This window comes from Pseudorasbora parva, chromosome 1 (assembly GCF_024679245.1).
Source record: "Pseudorasbora parva isolate DD20220531a chromosome 1, ASM2467924v1, whole genome shotgun sequence".
Classification (NCBI taxonomy): Eukaryota; Metazoa; Chordata; class Actinopteri; order Cypriniformes; family Gobionidae; genus Pseudorasbora; species Pseudorasbora parva.
This window is the reverse complement of record NC_090172.1, coordinates 22073712-22097894: the sequence shown is the minus strand read 5'-3', so window position 1 is coordinate 22097894 and position 24183 is coordinate 22073712. Positions and strand designations below refer to the sequence as shown.

General features: G+C 35.5%; 1 protein-coding gene across 1 annotated transcript in view; it reads left to right on the top strand.

Moving 5' to 3' along the window:
* Nucleotides 1-24183, top strand: part of pcxb (pyruvate carboxylase b) — a 316419-nt gene that overhangs the window by 158434 nt on the left and 133802 nt on the right. Inside the window, 1 exon segment of the mRNA XM_067435536.1 lies at nucleotides 2163-2345. Coding sequence (XP_067291637.1) covers nucleotides 2163-2345 — 183 coding nt within the window.

Genomic DNA, 24183 nt, shown 5'->3' with positions numbered 1-24183 from the left:
AGATTAAAACTCACATGATGGGCACTCTTTGTTCTTAATTTTCTATAAGCAGAGTTAACAAACACTGCTGTATTTTCGTGAAATTCTTTAAAAGAAGGTTCTCGGCCATCTTGCTCAGACCAAAGAGACATGAACGCACATCTCGTAAACACGACTTCTTACCTCGTAAATACGAACATCCCAGGAGGACTTGAACGCACCACAACTCCTCTCACGTCTGGAAGTGGCAAATCTCCCCTATCAGTTAGACCCTAGGTAGTCAAAGTCAAACTCACCTAATAAATAGCCGCTATGTGTCATATACTTAGGGTGAGGGGAAACAAATCCTGCTTGATTATGAAAGTGAGGTGAATGGAAGATTTGTGTTGTTGTTTTTTTAGAAAACATGCCTCAATATTAATGACTGCATTTATTACAAACAATAAAAAAGAAAAATATTGGGCTTTTTGTTTCTTTATTTGAAGCATAAAATATTTTTCAGATTTACAGATATTATTATTTTAAAAACTGTTCTATTCCTTAAAGCATTTTCAACCAACCAATAAAAAAGAAAAGAAAAGGTTGACTCTTGAATGTAAATACAAATTATTCAGCATTCATTTTTCTGATTTAATTAAAGGAAAATAAATAGTTCTATCTGATGGGATTGTGTTCCCCGACATTAACCCAGATTATAGAATATACACTACTGTTCAAAGTTTTAGGTAAGTAAGCAATTTACTTTAAATTCACGTTAAATTCATCAAAAGTGACAGTAAATCAAATCGTATTTATTTATTAATCGCCTAATGATGTAATATCAGCACAGAATTCTATAAATATAATGCAGTCAGAGTAGAATTCTAACTAAGATGTACTTATTTATTAATGTATTTGCAGAAAGTAATGTTTTTTTGTGTTCTTTTTTTGTACACTACACATTGGAGGGGGTTATTATTTCTCATCGTCATTTTCAGCCTGACCTATTTAGAGGGCGGATGAATTGAGAAATCAACTTTCCCTTGTGCTTTTGATATATAAAAAGTCATGGTAATATAAGATTATCCTGTAAATTTCAGAGCTGAAAACTTCCTTGTTAGTCAAAGAAAAGCTTTAATAGACACCAGGCCCAGAAAATGATCCTGTGCTTCATCCTTACGTCATCGCGTGACGAAACACACCTCTAGAGAATAATAAGCATGTGTAATTCAGTAGCCCCGCCCACCGACTCATCGCATCACGCTAGCCAGCAGCAATAAAGAAGATCATTGAAGAAGATAGCGAAATATTGTGGAAGAACACAGTCGCTGCGTAAGCTTCCTTTGGATCGTAATATTAGGAATGTGTTGTACTTAATTTATTTTTAATGAAGTTCCAGCTCACGTGTGTTCGCTTCATCTCACTGCACAATGTTATGCCTTCTATATTATATCTGACAGAAATGGTGCAACAAACTTATGTAAAATGTCTTTTTTAGTAGTCCCAGGGCTATGTGATTTCCAGAAGGGCTACCAAAACTGACGCCCGTCGGCAGAAATAATATTCCTTTCTTGATCTGGGTGCGCACGTGTGTGTGCATGGTTCACGCTTATATCGACCAATCGGACGGGCCATGTAATACAGAAATAATATTCCAATTAATCATGGGTGGATGAGAAATTGTGTTTGTTTGATAAAGACATTTACGAGCCCTGTGAGAGAATCATCTCAGGTTGCCGTTTTCAAAACAATCCCTCTCTCATGTGAACTGAACTGACAGGGGCATAGTTATGACAGCGGAGCTGAAGCGGGGAGTGAAGAGGGGAGTAAATGGACATTAGGTGGAGAAGAGGAAAGGGTGGGGATTGTACAAGGTGGCAGAACAGGCAAAAATATGCAAATCTTGCAAGTCTCCAGTGCGGCACGCCCATCAAAACCCAGCGTTCAGGAGAGAGCCTCAAAACCAGTGTAGAAAATAGCCTATAAATTATTAGTTATGATGTTTTTGAATGTAAAAAAAACACACAAACGTCATTAGTTGACCTCAGACAACAGTATAAACAAATTAAAAAGCCAGTTCATGACACTTTTAAAATACTTTTCGCAGTCCATGTGTCAACACTGTTTTATAGCTGTATTGTTATAGATTTTATATCCTCATTCTAGCAACATTTCTCATGATTTATTACTTCTCTCTTTCTCAGGTGTTTCGAAGTGGAGAAGGTATGGGTATTCGTCTGGACAGTGCGTCTGCGTTCCAGGGGGCCATCATCTCCCCTCACTATGACTCACTGCTGGTTAAAGTCATTGCCAGTGGCAAAGACCTCCCTGCTGCCGCAACCAAAATGCACAGAGCGCTAACCGAGTTCAGAGTTCGCGGCGTTAGGGTAAGTGCAAAACTGATCCTTTAAGTATTGACTGCTTTAAGAGCACCCTGAGGGTCGCATGCAAGATTGGCTCGCTATCACCTGTTTTAATGGAAAAAAAGGGGGGGGGAAATCATTGACGACCATTCAAAAGTAGTGACGTAGTGATGTCTGAATGGGAATGCTATCGGATAGCTTTCTCCAGGAATTACAAGGCCTCCTTGGGCAAAAAGTTAAGGTATCGTTGCTATGCGTTGAAATGTTGGAAAAGACATTTCACCCTTTCACAAATGTTTTGTTTTATCTCATGTATCTCATTGTGTTGGATGCAATGATTTTATGTTTATCTCCGTCCGCCGAGAACACATTTAGGCTTTGAGGCTCCCTGACTTCTAAAAACTTCTACTTCTTTTTTATCGGGCGAGGCCTTTGACAGTGTCGCTGTTTCAAAAATCCACAGAAGCTCAAGGGATCAGAGGCTCCTAAGACATAAAGGCACCTTTTTATAGAGATCTGACACAGTCTCAACCAACAGTAGTCAAGCGCATACAGATATTGCAGAGGAAAGGGAGGTTTTTTTGTGTTTTTTTGATAGACTGTTGACTAATAATCAGGCCTGGAGGAAAGAAAATAAGGTACAATACAAGCGGTGTGTATGTCCACGCCAAAAGGTCACAGAATCAAAGCCAGTCAGAACATTTAAATTCTGATATGTGGAACAGGATTTGAGCGTTGTTAAGTATTAAGTATGCTGATATTATTTAAAACAAGGGCTTGTTGACTCAGATCATATATTAGTCACTGTTGTTATTGCAGTCATGCCTGTTTATCAAATGCCCCACAGCAGTTTGCATAATAGCCTAAACTCTCAGTCAGCTGTCACATTTCAGTGTCATGAATCTCTTGAAATGACCAAGATTAGCACACATCATCATTCCAATCAGGCCTTTTGGGACACTGAGTTTACAATTGTATTGTATTGTTGTTTGCTTTTAGCCCTTTGATGACATTTAACGTTCAAGCCAGACTTATCTCATGAAATGGCGTATGTATAACACGGCAATTCGTATGCCATTTTGGCATGCTATCAAGACGCATAATCATTTTTTAGCGTGTTTACCAAAGTCGTTTTATTCTATCCCCCTACTCTGCCCCTACACCTAAACCTACCCATCTCACACACACTTGTAATACCTGTGTCACACACTCTTAGAAGAAAAGGTTCTATCGGCGCTACGTATTTGGAACCCTTAAAAGTTTATATAGAAGTATAGTTGAGTGTACTCCAAAGACCCTTTTATGCTTAAAGGGTTTTATAATGACAAGAAATAACCTTTTTGGCACTTAAAAAGGGTTCTATATAAAACACTGCAAAAAGAAAATGCATTTCTTATCAAAGAAAAAAATGCATGTCTTAGCAAAAACTCTTAATTTTGAGTTTTTTCCCCCCAAAATAAGACAATTACTTTTGCTTGTCTAGTAAATACTTCTTGTTTTAAGAATGTTTAGACGTTTGGACTAGAAACGAGACAAAAATACTAAGTAGGAAAAGCATTTCTTGCAGTGAACCTTTTAGGGGTTCCAACTACGTAGCAACGATAGAACCTATTTAAGGTTCTATATAGAACCTTTTCTTCTATGAGTGTACCCTTGTCATTATACACATTTGTTTCCTCATGTGTCACAAAAACATGCCCACACACACACACACACACACTGACCCTTAACCTACCAATCTACCAAAGAAACATTCTGTATTTTTACATTTTCAAAAAATCATAACTTAGTATGTTTATAAATCCATTTACCTTGTGGACACACACACGTTCAGACACATTTTGAATGCGTAACTCAAACTCTTTCCTAAACCTACCCATTTGTGTATTTTTTAAAAAACAGGATATAACAGGCAGATACGACTGCAGGCACAATTTATTCCGAAAGTACAAATGTTCCAAGTCTTCCAAGGCCAAAAGATTGATTTGTGTGATGAAAATCCCCAAAAGCGATCAGTAACGTCGAGTCCATCCGTCCATCGAGTCCAAGATTAATAATAAATTTCAAATATTGCCGCCGGAAGAAACGTCACATCAGCTTTGACAGCATTGGCTCTCATGTGTCTCGTGACCGATCGTGTCATTCTAAAGAGTTGTGTATATTATTTGAATGAGAAATATTAACGAGTGCACGTGTTCTGTTCACAAAGGGGCGCGATCATCATTTCAATGACTAAAACATTAAGATCAACTCTGTTCTTCACATGAAGATATCGTTTGACTTCAGAAGACTTGGAATGCAAGTCTTACTGTTTACTGTCTATACTGTTTTTTTTTTGGTCTGTTTTTGCAATAAATACATGCTACTGTACATTTATTTGCCTGTACGTGTTTTATATTGTTGGGTGTTGGTAGGTTTAGGGTAGGAGTGGAGTTAGTTGCTCTAAAATATAAAATTAGGCTATAAATATTCATTCTGTGAGATCAGGTTGGCAGTGTCACATGCACATACGCAGTAGACATACACACGGAGATGATGGTTCGTTTCTGCGTAGACATACACGTGGAATCACACGGCGCACACATACACGTGGATAGCTCAAAATGCATACAGATTGGCTTTAGAAAGTGGTGTGTATGTTTATGCAAAGTCATGATGTCATGTTGTTCAAGCAGTTACTGAAGCACTTTTTATTTGTATTATTTTTATGTGGCTGACTCAGTATCTCTGGTCTTTCAGTGCCCAAAATGACCATATTTCAGATCCCCTTAAGTCTCTTTTGTCATCATAAAAATTTGACAGTAGTCGTACCATAATAGCAGAGCTAGTTTCACCAGACGATCAGCCAATTAGCCAAAATGAATTATTTTGCGTGCAGTATTTCACCAGTGGAATCTCTTCAAACACTTGTGTGCTCTGTGTGTGTGTGTGTGTGTGTGTGTGTGTGTGTGTGTGTGTGTGTGTGTGTGTGTGTGTGTGTGTGTGTGTGTGTGTGTGTGTGTGTGTGTGTGTGAGAGAGAGAGAGAGAGAGAGACCTGGTAATCCCTACGTTATGGGGACAAAATGTCCCCACAAAGATGGCAATATCCGAAATCCTTGTCCTTGTGGGGACATTTTTAGGTCCCCATGAGGAAAACATCTTATAAATCACACAGAAGGAGTTTTTTTTTTGAGAAAGTAAAAATGCAGAATGTTTCCTGTGATGGGTAGGTTTAGGGGTAGGGGCAGTGTAGGGGGATAGGATGTACAGTTTGTACAGTATGAAATCCATTACGCCTATGGAAAGTCCCCATTAAACATGGAAACATGACGTGTGTGTGCGTGCGTGCGTGCGTGCGTGCGTGCGTGCGTGCGTGCGTGCGTGCGTGCGTGTGTGTGTGCGTGCATGAAGAGGGGAGTAAATGGACATTAGGTGGAGAAGAGGAAGGGGTGGGGATTGTACAAGGTGGCAGAACAGGCAAAAGAGCAATGCAGTAGGAAAGATGGTAACTTTAAATGACATGTGCGTTGGTAGTGCCCATAGCAACTGTCATCAACAAGCATGTCTCTTTAAGAAGATGCACTGGTTGCAGTGTTTTTTTTTGTTTTTTTTGTTTTTTTTTCACATTTGGGAGAGAAAGAGAAAAACCTGTCGATGCCAAAGCTGAAAACCACCTCCACACAATGCAGCAAGCCTAGAGATTTAACGGTCACTGCACACTGCTCAAAACAAAAAAACAAAAAAACTCAAATGAAATGCATTCTTCAGGTTATGTCATCCGCATTAAGTAAGTTAAATGAATGACAATAGTATTCAAATGTATTTGATGCTAATTTGTGAAAAATGTATAAACTATGAATTAACTGATTTGCAAATGATTGTTATTATATACACTGAAAAAAGGTCTCCAATTAAACATTTTCTGGTGACTGATCACATCTACATTTTTCAGTTGGCCAAATTGAATTTCAGTGAATTGATGCAATTTAATTCACAGAAATTCAATTTGGCCAACTAAAAAATGTTAAAATCTTCAATTGGAGACCTGATTTTGTTTTACAGTGTACTATACAGTGCTACTAAAAATAATTCAGTATTGTAATGCATTTATGTGCTAATAAATGTGGAAGTATGTTTCCACACAAACAATAAAAAATAAAAAATAAAAATAAATGAGACTGAATTAGAAATAATGTTAAAATGATGAGAAATAAAGTCACAATTACAAGAAATGAAGCACTCACTGTAAATGCATTAAAAAGAGCACACACATATTTATCCTAGCATTCACATGGTTCACACTTTTCAGGAAGTTAACCTGCAAATGCCTTCTTTATAGTTGTCGCTGCACATTACACTGGGATAGGAGAACGTGTTTTAACGCTGGAAAAAAGACACTTCACCTCGAAAGCATGAAAATATTACATAATAAATCATCACATCTTGAGCAGAAATTCACTTTGTGCATGTGCCACATCTGATGTGATCTGATCAACTGTGCCTTGGGGGTTTTCTGTACAAATGAAAGTTGCTGAAGTCTTCTTTAGATGTACCCACAAAAGTGCAAATGAAAAAAAAAAAACATTATTTTCTTTGGGAGAGGAGATATGGAGGATGGCAGCATGTGAAAGAGAGAGATATGCTGAAGTGGCAGTCTAATATACTTGAAACGGTGTCCTTGCTGAAAGCTTGCCTGTCTGTATCGGCTCTCAGTTTGAGCCATTTCTTACTTGGTTTTGATGTGACTTGTTTGTTTGGCAGGATTTTATTTTTTTATTTTTTAGAGATGATGTTGTGATTGATACATGATTGTAAGGACAATAAAAAATGAGTACAGATAAGAAAGGAAAAGCAAGATAAAGAAAATGGAGGGAAAGTGTTTGGTAAAGTGGGTCTGTGAAGGAATAAGGCCATTCAGGAAGCATTAAATCAAAAATGGTCTTCTTATGTGACTTCTCAGTATCTTTACTTTTTCATTCTCATTCTGTTCATCCTGACTTTTTCCATATTTGCATCTCATAATCTCTTTTGTCCATTATCTGCCTTTCACTGCTATCTGGAGACATTTTATAAACACAAGAGTGAACTTCCCTTACGAAAAAGTATACTTTAAGTTCATTTTATGAAGTATACTTAAGTAATGTTTAAGTATATTTTTAAGTATACTAAATATCAATGTACTACACTCTAAAAAATGCTGGGTTAAAAACAACCCAAGTTGGGTTGAAAATGCACCGACCCAACAATTGGGTTGTTTAACCCAATGGTTGAGTTGTTCTTACCCAGCAATTGGGTTGTCTTAAGCAACATTTAACCCAACCACTGGGTTAAAACAACTCAACCACTGGGTTAAAACAACTCAACCATTGGGTTAAAACAACTCAATTGTTGGGTCGGTGCATTTTCAACCCAACTTGGGTTGTTTTTAACCCAGCACTTTTTAGAGTGTAATACCGCGTTGGACTGAATTGGCCCACTTGTAGTATATTAAAGTACACATTTAAGTGTATTATAAGTGTAATGGTAGTAACCTTTAAGTGCAAGGCACGTTTATTTAAATAGCACATTTCATACACCATAGCAATTCAAAGTGCTTTACATAGAAATGATTTAAAATAGTGATAATATGCATAAGAAAAAAGAATACCATGTGTAAAAATAGAAACAGATGTAAAGAGAATAAAAAAATAGTGCGCAACTAGGTTTCTCATTTGTACTGCATCTGTACTACAAGTTAAAAGGCTAAAAGGCTCCTTTTTACATTTCATTTGGTAACATTAGGCAGTTTTGATTGACATGCTGTTTAATATTTCATGATGCCGTTATTTTACATTTGTGTGAGCAATCTTCTATCACTTATTTCAGCTTCTTCTTCTCCAGTATTTTGATGCTGAGATTTTTTACTAAAAGTTGTGTCATAGCGCCCCCCTACCGCACAACAGTGAAAACATGGAGAGCTGGAAAATTCAGTCAATGGTGGGGAAAGAGTACATTTTAAGTATAGACCAAATATACATTTTCTGTCAGTATAAGTCAAGTATACAGTACAATGCAATTTAAGTATATTTCTGATAAGTATCTAAAAAGTAAACTGAAAATATACTTTCTTATTTTTAGTTTAAAATAAGTATACTAATAGAACACTTAACTTTGTTTTTTAGATAGAATAAGATCAGACTGCAGTGTATAACAATAATACATGGAAAGGAAGCCTTATCTGTGCTTGAAGTGCTTATCTGTGCTGAGAAAATGAACTGCAGAATAGCATTCACATGAAATATATCAGTAGGATCACTTGAGCTTAAAGGGCTAGTTTCCCCAGAAATGAAAATTCTGTCATAATTTCCCAGAGTATGTGAGCCAAACGGAGCAACAGCAATTTTCTCCCTCTCACTCAAAGTGCTCTCTAATCACTCCGTTCTAGATCCACTCCAGGTTTTCCACTTACCGCTCATCTTTTATGAACGGAATTGTGCATTATCGGAGCAATCTTGGAGCGAATGAGAGAACACCAATGCTCCGACTCTGCTTCTGGGCTGAATCCAACAAACTCTGGAGCGCTCACTTGGTCCTGATCCGTGTAAATTACTTTTTTCTATGGAACCAAAAAAGAGAAATGTGTTTGCACTGCACTTTTCAATACAATGAAAGTATGTATATATTGCTTCCAGTGCAAAATTTGACTGTTAGGGTAAAATATTTATTTTATCTACAGGTAGTTCGATCTAAAGTAAAATAAAGTAGTGAGGTAAGATTACAATTATTTGAATCTAGAGATCGAGTAAGTGAGAGATTGTGTGCATGTGAATTATCTGGGTCCGTTGATTCATCTCTCGACTGTGAGTTTGTTTGCTTTGAGAACGGCACTGTTACTATCTCAGTGATGAATGTGATGTAGCTTTTTAAGCTACTTTATTGATAAATAAGTTTATTGTATATAAAAATGTCTAAAAGTACCATATTAGTAGTATTTTTCTTGTATTCCATGTCTTCAGACGCCATACAATTATCCTGTCGCTTTGTGTTTACTTACATTCAAATATGCTGTGTGGAATAGTGCTTGGATGTTTTAATTGAATGGAAATTGTACAGAAAATTGTGATCCATGGAAGGAAGAAAAGTCAACACATGATTGAATTTTCAGTTTTGAGTGACATTATCCCTTTAATGTTTTGGAAAATGGAATGAATCACCTTTAATGATGAATTAAGCTGGCTTGGTAATTGATTGGTTCATTAAACAAGTGTCTCCAGTCGTTCACTGATTCACTGACATGTTTAGTTATTTATCTCTCTCATTCATTCACTGGTGAAAAACATATTCTGTCATGGAAACACGCAGTAAGTCTTTAATGAAACAATCATTATTTGGATATACGTATCTGCCTCTCATCATCATTTCCATCTGTCTTTGTAGGATTTGACTTGATCTTCAGCTGATGCTTCATGCATTTAATTGGCGTATGTGCTGAATTAATTTAATTGGCTCTTGGGTAAAGTTGGTGCATGTACAATTGTTTGAGTGTGTTGGTTTGAGTACTACTATTTATGTGTGTGTTGTGTGTTGTGTGTAGAATACTTGAGATTAATCATTAATGAGAATTGTTGCACTTGCAGAAAGATCAGACAGAAAAATCGTTAAGGAATATATGTCATTCATATCAATGAGAACAGGGTTAAAAGTAGGAGGAAGAGAGAAATTGAGATATAAGAGTAGAGGGAACAGGCACAGTAGTAATACACTGTGTGTGTATATATATGTATGTATTTTTATATATATATATATATATATATATATATATATATATATATATATATATATATATATATATATATATATATATATATATATATATATATATATATATATATATATATATATATAAAACATTAAAGGGATAATGTCACTCAAAACTGAAAATTCAATCATGTGTTGACTTTTCTTCATTCCATGGATCACAATTTTCTATTCAATTTACATTCAATTAAAACACCCAAGCACTATTCCACACAGCATATTTGAATGTAAGTAAAAAAAAAATAAAGCGACAGGATAATTGTATGGCGTCTGAAGACATGGAATACAAGAAAAATACTTCTAATATTGTACTTTTAGACATTTTTATATACAATAAACTTATTTATCAATAAAGTAGCGTAAAAAGCTACATCACATTCATCACTGAGATAGTAACAGTGCCGAGAGATGAATCAACGGACCCAGATAATTCACATGCACACAATCTCTCACTTACTCGATCTCTAGATTCAAATAATTGTAATCTTACCTCACTACTTTATTTTACCATGAATTTTAGATCGAACTACCTGTAGATAAAATAAATATTTTACCCTAACAGTCAAATTTTGCCTTGGAAGCAATATATACATACTTTCATTGTATTCATATATATATAAAAAACTTGGGAGAGGAAAGAGAAATTGGTTTTTGCGGTGGATATAGTAACATTGAGAGTATGAGTAATGGTCTTACAGTCTGAACAGCTGTTTCCTAAAGAATCACATTAGAAAGAAGTATATAGGATCTGGATCTCACACATGCTTCACGCTCACATGGATCAGAGTTAGAGCTGAAGTGTGTCATTTTCTTCTATCCCAGCTTAATATGCAGAGACAAGTGTAAGTAAGCCATTTATAGGCTGATTCCGCTCAAAAAAGTGTAAACACTGTGGCTGTGCGACTCAATCAAACCTTTGCTCAACCAACTGATATTGGGCAAACCTGTCATTATTGTTACTTGTTTGGTGGCAGTAGTTGTGCAGAAATTATAAACAGATATCCGCCTTAAAGGGATGTTTCACATGTTGCAGAATGTGAAGTGTATATATATATATATATATATATATATATATATATATATATATATATATATATATATATATATATATATATATATATATATATATATATATATATATATATATATATATATATATATATATATATATATATATATATATATATATTCAGTCAGTATTTTTATTTATTTTTATTATTATTATTATTTTTTTTTGATGTTCCACAGAACAATGAAAATCCTAGAGGTTTGAAATTAAATGAGTAAATGATGACAGAATTTACATTTTTGTGTGAACATTTAACCCTTAAACACATACCTTTAGCATAGGACTTTAGTGACCCGGGACATCATTCACTACCCTCCTCCTCATTCATTTCACAAGTTAGACATAAAACTTCTTAGTATTTCTCAATCAATTAATTATACACAATATAAGTAGAAAAAAGAGTAAGGAATAAAGGAAATGCTTGTTTTCCCATTATTTTTGTGTAAAACTTGAGATGTGTAACAGTGTGAGTATATTCTTTCTACACAACAATAATTCATTCTGATGACTGAATAAGGGTGATTCACATTTATGTCACAAGGTGGCAATGTCTGAAACACAACAATAAAGTGACGTTTCACTCACTTACCGCTGACAGAAAACAAAAGAATCGAACGTATCATCAGTAAAATGCAGAGCAATCAGATATTAGTCTCACTGTCACTTGATAGTGGATCTGGTGAAGAAGCTGTCAGCGATCAAAATATTGATTTAGAAAATGTCGAAAATTATATTTTTGAGATTGTGAATATGAGCCAGATGTTGAATGTACCGGGAAATTAGCTTTGATGAGGACAGTGATGATGGGATAAAACATCTGCTCAAACTGAACCCTTCCAAGCTCCAAAAGGTAACAGAAAATACTTTGTTTTATTCTTTTGCAATTGTTACTCTAATATCAGGAGAGTTTTATATTACCATGACAGGTAGAGATCCGTCCTCAAGTATGAGGATCCAAATCCCCAAGACCTGAACATTTAATAATGACTGGAAACATTCATGCATTTAAGGGTTAAGAAAATTGTATCATTCCTATAGAGCTTTAAGTTAAAATAAAATTTTAAATCGACTCATTAATCAATAATTATGAGATTGCTAAAGATAACATTCGCTTCTTAAGTGAGAGTGTGTTTACCTAGTTACATGCTTATGAGCTGAACACCTTCCAGTAAAGCGCTCTATCACACATGCACACATATGCACATGTTAAAGAGGGAGGAGTAAACGGAGCTTTGAAGCTTAATGGGGATTTTGCGCTTGAGAATTGCTGTGACCGCCTTTGAAAAGCAGCAACAAAAAGTCAAGATTGAGAGAGAGAGGACTGAGTGGGAAGATGGATAAGGATGACTGGAAATCCAAAAAGAGGGATAAAAAATGTGTTTTTTTTTTTTTTTTTTTTTGTAAGTTTGAGCTTTTATGCTGTGATCTGAGGGTTTTTGCTGTACTGGGCTGGATGAGTGTATCAGGAGGAATCTGGACAGCGTTTCAAGCATTTAACATCAAAGAGTGCCTGCATCTATTCCTGCGATACTTGACACAAACTCATACTAAAGCCAAAGTGCTAAGTATATGGATAGGACCTTGAATCATCGGCCCACTGCGCGTTATCACGTTTATTACACGGTTACCTACCAAAGGAAGAAAAAAATCTACATCAAATATTTAAAGGGGTGGTTCCGTGTATTTTTTCTAGGCTTTGTTGTGTTTATGGTTTGCAGAATAAAATTTAACATTTAATATACTTTGTTGTTTTTTTACGCCTTATTTTCTTATATGTTACCTTTATTCCACACCGCTGTCTCCACTGTCCTTTGAACGGCTCGTTTGCTTCCTGCTTCTAAGAAGCCCATCGCTCTGAATAACGCAATGGTCTTAGATTGGTTAGATGGCCAAATGTAGTTTCATGTATTTTTATTGGCTGAAATGCCAAGCACAGGTTTTCCGGAAACGTCACGCTCCTTACCATTACGGGCAGAAGTCACATCTGCGGTGACTAGCAAGGGTTTATGATGTCACCGACCCGAGAAGAAGCTTGCTGTAGTCCAAACCGGCCGTTTTTGTAGGCAATAAATCACTGTTTGCATTGAACTTTCAGCGCTGTAACTTTGCAGATACTGTTTATGCTTAAGCAACAACATTAAACACTAAATAAAGGTAAAAAAGTGAAATTGCACGCAACCACCCCTTTAAGAAGTCCACTGAAGCACTGGTGGTGATGGGAAATATTGCATATTTTATATTATTTTGTATCAATATAACACATTTTCCTCTCTAAAAGTATTTCAGATACACCGGACTTGCGTAGATGTTCTTATGGGTAATCAAACTTATATATACACCTCATACCACCAACCTTGAGGTGACAGGTGAAAATTCGAATAAATTCCTATAGTAAACTGTTATTTTATTGTTGAAGAAAAAAAAAATTAGTGAAATAATAAATGTATCTGAAACAGATGAATCTGGCAATCGTTTATTACGGTGGTTGTTGTCCCATGGCAGTTAAGAAATGAAATGTCCATTCAAGGGGCTCTAAAAGGTCAATGATCATGTTAATAACGTTCCACCTACACTAAACCCTAAACATACCCAATAGTGCTAACTAATGCGAACGTGAGAAAAACATTTTCTGAAGCAGCAATGCTCTTTTATCTTGCTTCTACAAGTCTACAGGTAACAGCTTACTTTTTCTTTCTTTTTTTCTCTCCAACCATTTCACTATTTTTTTTTATAGAATATTCTCTTATATCTAATTGATCTAATTGCGCCCAATTTTATTTGTTAATTTTTTACTAATTTCTCATCATGAATTCTATGTGGGCTCCATGCCTTTACATAAATGAGTGGCCAAACATCATAAAAATGTACCACTCATTGTGTTAATGTCACTCGTTGCATTTTAGGACACAGTGACAAATCACTAGAGAAAAACAACAACAGCAACAGTTTTACTGTAATACTTTTTGGAGAAACCTTTTTTATGAACAGTATGACTTTCTTTAAAGCTGCTTTGTGATTATGATATGCACTATACATTTAATTTGACTTGACTTGAATGGACAAAGTGCAAGATTCCTTATCAAAAGATGATGAGCAAGGAAACAGAAGAATGCTACTATACTACTTTAATAGGGAATGATCTGTACAAACACAGTGGGGGGCTACCGCAAGTAACATTTCGTGTTTTCCCACATTATTTGTGGTGTGCATGAGCACTTACACATCCAAGCTGTTCAGAAATGATACATCTATATATAATACATCTATAAATATAACTTATAAAGTCACATAAAAGTTGTTTACTTTTACCAAATTGTGTTGCTTTCAAGCTGGATAGATGAAAAATTCACACATTGCAAACTAATATGGCAGTTTATAATGCAGCAAGTGTTCATCATTACAATGTCTACTTATGTTGGATAATAAACAACATGTTTACATTTTCTTGAGCTTCTGAGTCCTAAAATCTTACAACGTATTCCTGACGTCACATTCTGATTCTATACATACAGTCCAGGGCCCTCGTTTATCAACAGTGCGTAGAAAAGGTTCTATATTTTGGTGTACGACTGAAATTTAGAATGTGTCTAAGTACAAGAAAATCTGTATTTATCAAATGTGCGTAAGTACCATGCTTGTTCACGGTCATTACCATTCGGAAACGCCTCCAATGAACCATATATGGTAACAACACATCCCTTTAAAAATCATGTGATTGTTTTTTTTTTTTTTCTCTCTCTCTCACCGCAATTATGGCAAAAAAGAGGAACTTAACAAACACAAAATGAGTCACGCAATGACGTTTAACAACAACAACAAATTTGCATCTCAAATGATTTGCATGTTAACAGAATTAAACTTATTTGCATCATTCAATTTGTTGGTTGATGGTGCTTTATGGCAATGTGGGTGCAGTCTATGGCTCCAATTCTGTTTGGAAATCTGCCGATAGCATGCAAGCCCCGTTTTATTTTGGCTCCTTTAAGAGAACTGTAGGTTGGGTCAAAGGGAATAATAGCATCCAACATTTGTCACAGCTGTCTTTTTTAGGGTTTGAAACCAATTACGCATGGTTTAATATGACGTGTGTGTGTGTGTGTGTGTGTGTGTGTGTGTGTGTGTGTGTGTGTGTGTGTGTGTGTGTGTGTGTGTGTGTGTGTGTGTGTGTGTGTGTGTGTGTGTGTGTGTGTGTGTGTGTGTGTGTGTGTGTGTGTGTGTGTGTGTGTGTGTGTGTGTGTGTGTGTGTGTGTGTGTGTGTGTATATGTGTGTGTGTGTGTGTGTGTGTGTATATGTGTGTGTATATGTGTGTGTATATGTGTGTGTGTGTATATATATATATATATATATATATATATATATATATATATATATATATATATATATATATATATATATATATATATATATATAGTGTTTTATAATTAAAGAGAATACAGGACATATGTAAATTGCCTAATGCATACTGTGACACTCGTAAATGCTGTTTTATGTGTAGTATCGCTATTCTACCACTTTTCTACGTATAATTACAAGTTGGTAAATCCCACACTTTGCGTGAAACTGTTCTTACACACTCACTACACGCAAAACTGTGTGTGTAATAAATGAGGCCCCTGATTTCTTTACCTCTGCCATCTTATGTCTATACACTAACTGCATTTACCAAACATAAAATGAATTGGGTTAGAAGTTAATTTTGCTCTTAATCAAGTGTGTCTTGTCCATGCTGGGAGTTTAATGTGTTCCCTGCTTTATTCATGAGAAATACCGGTGTCAAACTCAAAGGCTCGCACATTTAAAATCAGTTTAATGGTTTATTTGATCTTTAACTTGCTACATTTTTCATCTAGATGCCAAAATTTGCTTAAGACCCACACTGTAGCTCAGCCAAAAACATGCCGGTGCCAGTCTCTATTTTACAACTGGTTCATGACCTGAAGCAAAAGCTGTGATGACACGTGATGAGATCTAGAAGGACATTAATGAAGTGCTAGCTTTTCAGTATTGATTGCTGTGTTTTAATTTTTACTTAAGCATAAGATTTTATGACTTGGTTGTCAAGGGTAAGGTCTAGACTGAAAATAAAAAATAATAATTTTAGTAGTTTTCCACAGTCAAAAGAAAGAGCTTATATCAGCCAGCGGTCTCAGGACAGTAGGAAGGTAGTGGTAGGCAGAAAAAAAAAACAATGGAGATGAAACCAAAGGTGAGGTTAAGAAAAGAGAGAGAGCAGTTTTAATGATCTTCCTTTTATATCTACAGCTCAATTATACTCTCTACTGCAACTGGAGACACAGACAAGGTGTAGGAGATCATTACATCGCCCGGCCTTAAAGGTCGACCTTCCCCCAAAAAAAAACACAAAACCCCTTGTAATCTCGTCTCATCCTCCAAATCTTCTGCTTCATGTGGCTTAGAAAGAAGAAGGAGCCAACATAGAATTCATAATGAATATATTAGTGGTATAATTAAAACTAAAAAACACATCCTTACATGAAAATAAAAACAAATCCTTAGATATGAGAAAATATTCTAATAAAAAAATATGAGGCGACAGAAAGGTCAGATCAACTGTGGACACACACATTACCCTGAGTAATTACAGAAAAATAAAGACTACATGCTACAATGGTTAGAAAATCATCAGCTACATTACAACCAGAATGGAGAGGCACTTCAGTATAAACCATCTAAACCCCAGAACAAGTCTTCCTGTGAAACTCTCATCTGAGAGTGACAGAACTCCCTGGACTGTGTGCACAGGCGTAGCAACACTCTTTTGTAGAAATGGAGCATAATTGGTCATTTCATATTCAGCACCCCAAGCATCACCTCATAAAAGAGAGATATGGTGAAGATGTGAAGAATGAACCAAGCATGTTTCCTACTGCCACTGCAGACACAGACCAGATTTAGAGATTGAATATTTATCATCAGTATGTAGTGCATTTTCTGTCCTTGAGGAAAATCATCTAAGTACATTTGAAGCATGGCCTGAAATTGCTCTCAAGTAGATTTTGCAAGTTCAGTTTTTCTATTTATAAAAGCTATTTATGGATGTATTATGTGCTTATTTTTTTTATTATATTTATTTAAGGAAATGTTGGTTTTAGTTCCATCATTTAGTTCACTAGCGTAAAAAAAAGGCCCATTAAGATTTTATAGGATGTCTCGGTAACACTCCAGATGCACCCTTGTGGCAGCAAATCTAATGTGCAGTCAGGGCATCTAGCAACTCTCCATTGGCTTGCGAGCTGGAATAAAACTAACTCTGGTCAGGCCAATCACATCATGTATAGAGTCGGTGGGCGGACTTAACATAATGATGGCAGAGTTGTGACGATTCCTTATGCTGCTTGAAAACAAAGAAGCTGGCGAATAATTTGATTCGGCTTTGACCGCGACTATGGAAGTCTTGGAGTTAAGCTTTTCTTTGAGAAAAGAACAAAGAACGGCATTGAAGTCATTCTAAAAAAAGGAAGATGTGTTCTGAGTTTTGCCGACCGGATACGGCAAAAGTATAATCTATCAACTAGCTCCGCTAAACCTTCTTAGTTGCTCTGGCTGGTTTTACGTTATCCTATTGCTTGCAGAGGAAGGACTTTAAAAGACAACCCTTTATCCCGTCCCCCGGATTGAGCCCTGCCAACAATGTGTTCCCAGACCAACATCTTGATGTGGGTCTGACTTGTCAGGCTAGGTAACACTTTCTGTAAACTCTATGCTAATAATGAATTATATCCACATTTATATTTATTTAAAAGTAATACTATTCCATAAATATATTTAGAAAGACTCATTAAGATGTATAGCTACATTTATGTTATTTTTGATATATAAGTCAGTTTTCAAAATGCATTCTCATAATCCAATATACACAGATTTTTAAATGATCAAATATAAAATAGTTCCAGAGACAGATGTTGCTGTACCAATTAGTTATCAATTATTATGTCTTTATTGGTTATTGTTTGCAAGGTCATGGATGGTGATTTAATTTGTTAAATATATCTCCTTAGCCATATGCATGGTATTGCTTATAGCAGTTTGTTTAAATTATACTTGAAGAAATATTGTTGCATTGTTTCGCTAGTATTTTTAATTTATTATTATTATTATTATTATTATTATTATTATTATTATTATTATTATTATTATTATTATTATTATTATTATTATTATTAACAATTTCTGTTTTTTTATATTATTTTATTATTGTTCATTAGTTACATTTACAAATAAACAACTTGATTTCTTAACATTTGTAGATGTCTTAACATTTGCTTTATAGGAAAATTGCATCCTGCTGTATGTTTTTACTTTACTTAAAGCCATCAATATTGCTTTATAGAGGTTAGTAACTGTTTTATTTTTCAATATAATACAATACATATTTAAAGAACACAAAATACAATATATTCACTTTTTTGACTGAAAAAAATATTAATTGCTAAAAAGTAAGTGTAACTATAATATAACTTTATATACAATGATGGATGCTTTTTAAAATACATTCATGCAACCATACGACTGACTATTTGCTTATAAATCAGGGTTTAATTTATTATAAGCATGTGCATTGTAAAAGCAAATGCATGACTTAATTATAAAAGTAATATAGAAGTAATTATAAAAAATATATATATATATATATATATATAAATGTAACTATAACTGTTCTTGTAATGCTGTATAGGTCTTAACGAGTCTTTATAAATATTTATAGAATAGTAATACTTACTCATAAAGAAGTATAAATGGAGCTATAAGTATGGACTTCATAGAAATCAATGTTATTGCTGTCTATTATGCTAACCAAGGCTCACCATTTATTTTATCAGAAATATTATGCAATCATATAGTTACTGTACATTTTGATAAACTTAATGAATCCTTGCTAATATATAAATGGTAGTAAAGTAGATCAAATCTAGAACTCTGCTGCTTAGACTTCTTTTTCAGCATGTCAGGAAGTCAGAAAGGTCTTTCATGCAAACCATATCCTCTGTATTTACTTTATGTGACTTTATAAGGGTCATGAACTGGCATTCACTTTTTTTTGTACTGTTGTCTGAGGTCAACTTATGACATTTGTGTGGTTCATATATTCAAAAACATTGTAATGAATAAGTAATAGGCTATTTTCTACCATGGTTTTTTAGCCTCTCTCATGGAACGCTTGTTTTTTTTTTTTTTTTTTTTTTTTTTGTGACTTACTTTTTATTAGATTTTCAAAAGAAAGAAAAAAAATCTGTCAGCACTACTTACATTGCACATGAATACTTTAGAAGACATAGTTATACCCTAGATATGAGTACTTCACCATTCCAGGGAGATACATCTCCCACTACCTAATGAAGAGGTCTCAAATACATTTTACAGCTCTTTGCCCCGCCTGTACCATTCTTTGTTTAGCTTTATTAAATCTAGCTAAGGAGCATTCCATCCTAACTATTTGTTGCATTTTCAGTAAGCACAGTTTTGAGATGTCTGCCGTTAGTGTCCAACCAAAGTGCAATTATTGATTTCTTTGCAGCACTGAAATCCGAAAAAAAAAAATATATATATATATATCCTTTTGTCTACTATACCAAGTTTCAAGGAAGAGACATCATTCAGCAAGCACAGGCAAGGATCCGGAGTGATCTTATGGTTAATCAGTTGTTCTAAGTCCAAACAAACTTAAGTCCAAAAATGATTCATTACTGAACATTCCCAAAACATGTGATAGATTGTACCAGTATGGAACTTTGACATATAGTGCAGTTAGCGTCAGATATTAATCCCATTCTGTATCGTCTATAGCGTCACAGGCTCTATGGATAGTTTTAAAATTAATAAGTTGATTCCAATTTCGAGATATTTCACTCATATTTGACCGTACCGAGAGCCAATCAGTACGAAGTCCAGCCTGCTCTAAGTCCTCCCAAGTCTCAACTGATAAATGTTTACACTGTGTTTTAGGCTAATTTTTTATGACTTGGAAGTAAACAAACCACGGCTATGATTGGATAAGCGTTGCATATTATAATGAGCTCTGGCTCCCCCATGAGTACACATGAGGAATTTATTTTTGAAAGCGTGTGGGAAAACAGCGACTGGAATGTTCAAACAAAAATTATGATTTATCTCTCATTCACCCACAATTAATTGGAATGGTATTTTTTTGTTACTTGGCCTGCCAGATTGGTCGATATAACTGCGAACCGTGCATCACTAACACACACTAAAGGGGGTCGCACATCGGACGCGGAGCTCGGCGGCGCGCCGCGCAGCGTCTCAGGTATCGCACACCGGACGCGCACATTCTCAAAGAATTTTAAAAGGCTACGTTTATTATACATTTCCCCAAAATATGTTTAGACTTTATTCAAGCTGTTGAACTCAGAATGTAAAACAAATGTGTCTTGTAGCAAAGGTTGAAATCAGTATACCTTAACGATAATATACTTTTAATATAAAGCCTTTAAATGGCGCTCTGTGGCGCGGCAGGATTTAGAACAACTTCCTGAGTCGCCGCGGACAGGCGCCGAATGCCGCCACCGGTGTGCGTACACTCATTGAAAACAATGTGTTCGAATTTTAAAGACGTGGCGCACCGCCGAGCGCCGCCGAGCTCCGCGTCCGGTTTGCGACCCCCTTTAGCCTCACTGCGGAGTCAGACAAATCAGCGTGATCAAAACTTCTGAGATTGTATTTTTCTGTCAAATATCAAGTCAAGAGAGTAAACAACGCACATCAAGAGAGAGAGATGCACAGTGGACCTTTTTTTTCCCGTTTGCGTTCCCGTTTTAAGTGTTTTACTAACACGATTAAGTAATGATATTATTGATATATAGCGCAGAGTACAAAAATGCTGACCACAATTAAGATTTTAATAAATAAATCTACCTCAGTTTTAATAAATTGTTCACCTGTTTGGGAAGTGTTTGTCATGTTTTGACAATAAAGGATAGTTTAAAACCCCAGTTAACTGTCTGTTTTCTACATCTTTCACTCAGGAGCAAAAATATGCCTTTAAACTTTAACATTTATCGTGATATTTATCGATATCGACTGATATGGAAAATTATATCGTGATAATTTTTTTGGGCCATATCGCCCAGCCCTATAGCCAGTGACAGATGATAGAAAATAGCAAATACAAGACGAACGTTGTTCTAGCATAACATCTGTAATGTAAGTTTGTAAGCAATTAATTTGGTGCTTTCCCAGATGCATGGGAAGGCTTTGACTAATACTGTTTTGCCTGCACACTTAAGTTTGTGCGTGACTGCAGATTCTCACACAACTCACACATCAATCATGCGCTGTACTGTTTCTTGGGCATGAACATGTAGGTGAGGTTATGGGGCCGCAGAAAATTGAAAATGTTTAATGAAAGAAAAAAACCCTGAGACGATGAATTTGTCACCTCATTGATTGTTGTGCCTCTGTTTTGCTATGGCTAATTAAATTGATTGCGTTCGATCTCACACTTGTTAATTTTCAAGGCAACAGTTCTTGATTGAAATGGGAATCTCTTTCCCCGTTTTTTTTTTTCTTTTGCTTTTCATTCACATTATTCTATAACGTGTATCCAAGAATGTACTTCTTTTTTTTTCTTCCGTTTTTTTTGCAATTTACATACAAATGATTTTGTCCTACTCATTCTCTAACGGCTTCCTCGTCTTTCCCCTGTCTTTGTGATTAGTCTTATTTGTATCCAGTCACAGCTGTCGTCCCTAAATGATGTATTTTCGCTGGACGCATGTCCTTGTTTTATTCATTTCATTTATTTATTTATTTATTTAGTTCGATGTGGCTGCTAAGTGCCTCTCTGTCAAACCCTATGTTATTTGCTGTTAACAAATTACGCTAGGCCTCCCAGAATGCTGAAAGCCAGCAAAAACAAACCATTAGCCGACAATATGCACAATGCGTGGACTTGTAGTTAAGCAGAGGGTTTTGATTAAAGCACCCTGTCTAGTGTTTTTTTCCCTCCTCACTATTATGGCCAAAGCTTAAGGCATAAGGGCTGCTGGCATTGGAGCTTGTAACGAAGAGAAAAATCGATATGAATGAGGAAGGATATTTCCTTCTAAAGTGCATAAAAAGCTCTTAATCTGGGCATAAATAAATAAAGTTATAGCTGGTGTTAAGATTTAGCGCATTGCTGTCAAACTTTCAGAGATGCTTGAGAGAACTACACCTCTGAGTTGGAGAACTACACCTCTGAGCCTTTTATATTATTTTATCATACAGCTGTAAGACATCTCGCAAAGCTCAAGAGAACCCAAAGAGAAAATTACATATACGCGTGCAGAAAACGCTAACATCTTTGCCTCCAGTTAGCACTTGGCATTCGCAGTGTAAAGCTTCTTGTGTTAGCACTGGCTGTTATCTCCAGTGTGGGCTTTGCACTGCAGGGGAGATGACAAGTGCAGGCCACGCACCACTGAAAGAGATCAAGACAAAGAGAGAAGCTGGATGTGAGCGTAGAGAATAGAGAGTAGGTAGCAGAAGCTCTCAGCAGGGGGTGGTCAGTGGTTCAAGAAACTAGAACGATAAAGCGGTACCAAAGTGAACGTTCTCTCTTCTTTTGCTGATAAAATATGGAGGGAAACAAACACAGGAACTGAAAGAACATAATTCATTTCTGTGCAAATGCCAATTGGAGTCAAAATAACCTGGACTCAACCCATTGTGTTTGAAAATAATGTACTGTCTACACTTTTAATCTTTAACTTTCATCTTAACCAATAGTGCTAGAACGTTGTTGTTGATTTTTTAAGTCATAAAATATGTGCAAGTAACTGTAAAATAAGTCTTTATAGATTAATAATCTTCCCATGTCATCATAATTTGTGTGAAAGTGTTTAAAGGTGCCCTAGAATGAAAAATGTTATTAACCTTGCCGTAGTGAAATAATAAGAGTTCAGTACATGGACATCACATACTGTGAGTCTCAAACACCATTGCCTCCTACTTCTTATGTAAATCTCTTATGTTAAAAATAAGTGATTCTCAACATAACGCCACCGGTGACGCAATCGCTGGGGATCATTTATATGCACGCCCCCAACATTTGCATCTGTCCGAACATGTTCATTGTCAGGCGGGAATGACGGAGCCGAATCATCGGGACTGCAGGTAAACAAGCGACACTTGAGGATAGCAAAAAACAGCAGCTCTCATGAACACGCATGTCATGTTTCAGGCTGTGCAGGGGACGAGAGGACTTGTCTACCCTTCCCACAGAAAAAAACATTTCAACAGTCATGGTTGATGTTAATCGGATAGCGCAACAAATTAATTCAAGATCGTTTGTTTGCTCGGCCCATTTCAAGCAAGCTTCGCTCAGCGTCTTAAACAGAAGAAAGTGGCAACTATATTCCCACAAGCAGTAAGTAGTGATTTATCCACTTATTGAGTGTTTAAACAATTTCTGATTAAATTAAAAGTTTCTTAGAGAGACAGAATTGTCTAGATAACTCAAGATGCTAGTACAGTAACAATAGGAAACTTTAATACCAACATACCCTACCAATACTCCAGTACCATACCAAAATAAATAGTGTGTAATGGCAAAGGGTAAAATTATTTTGTAAAACAAAATTCAACCATAGATACGTTGTTTACAGATCGTTCACCCGATCCTTCTAGCAAACGCCACCTTTTCCACCATATAGGTTAAAATGACAGTCATTTGACAAGGCTATTCTTTATATATATATATATATATATATATATATATATATATATATATATATATATATATATATATATATATATATATATATATATATATATATATATATATATATATATATATATATATAGGCCTATTTATATTTTTGTGAACTGAAGTATGATGTTTTTGCATGCCTGAATTTCAGAATACATCACAGTCACTGTGCAGGCTACATTGTGACTAACGTTATATAAACATGCAATATCTTTGACGAAAAAAGACAAAAAAAAAAAAAAATCAACTTGAACAAAAACCAATTGTTTTGGTTTTGTGGGAATAAAA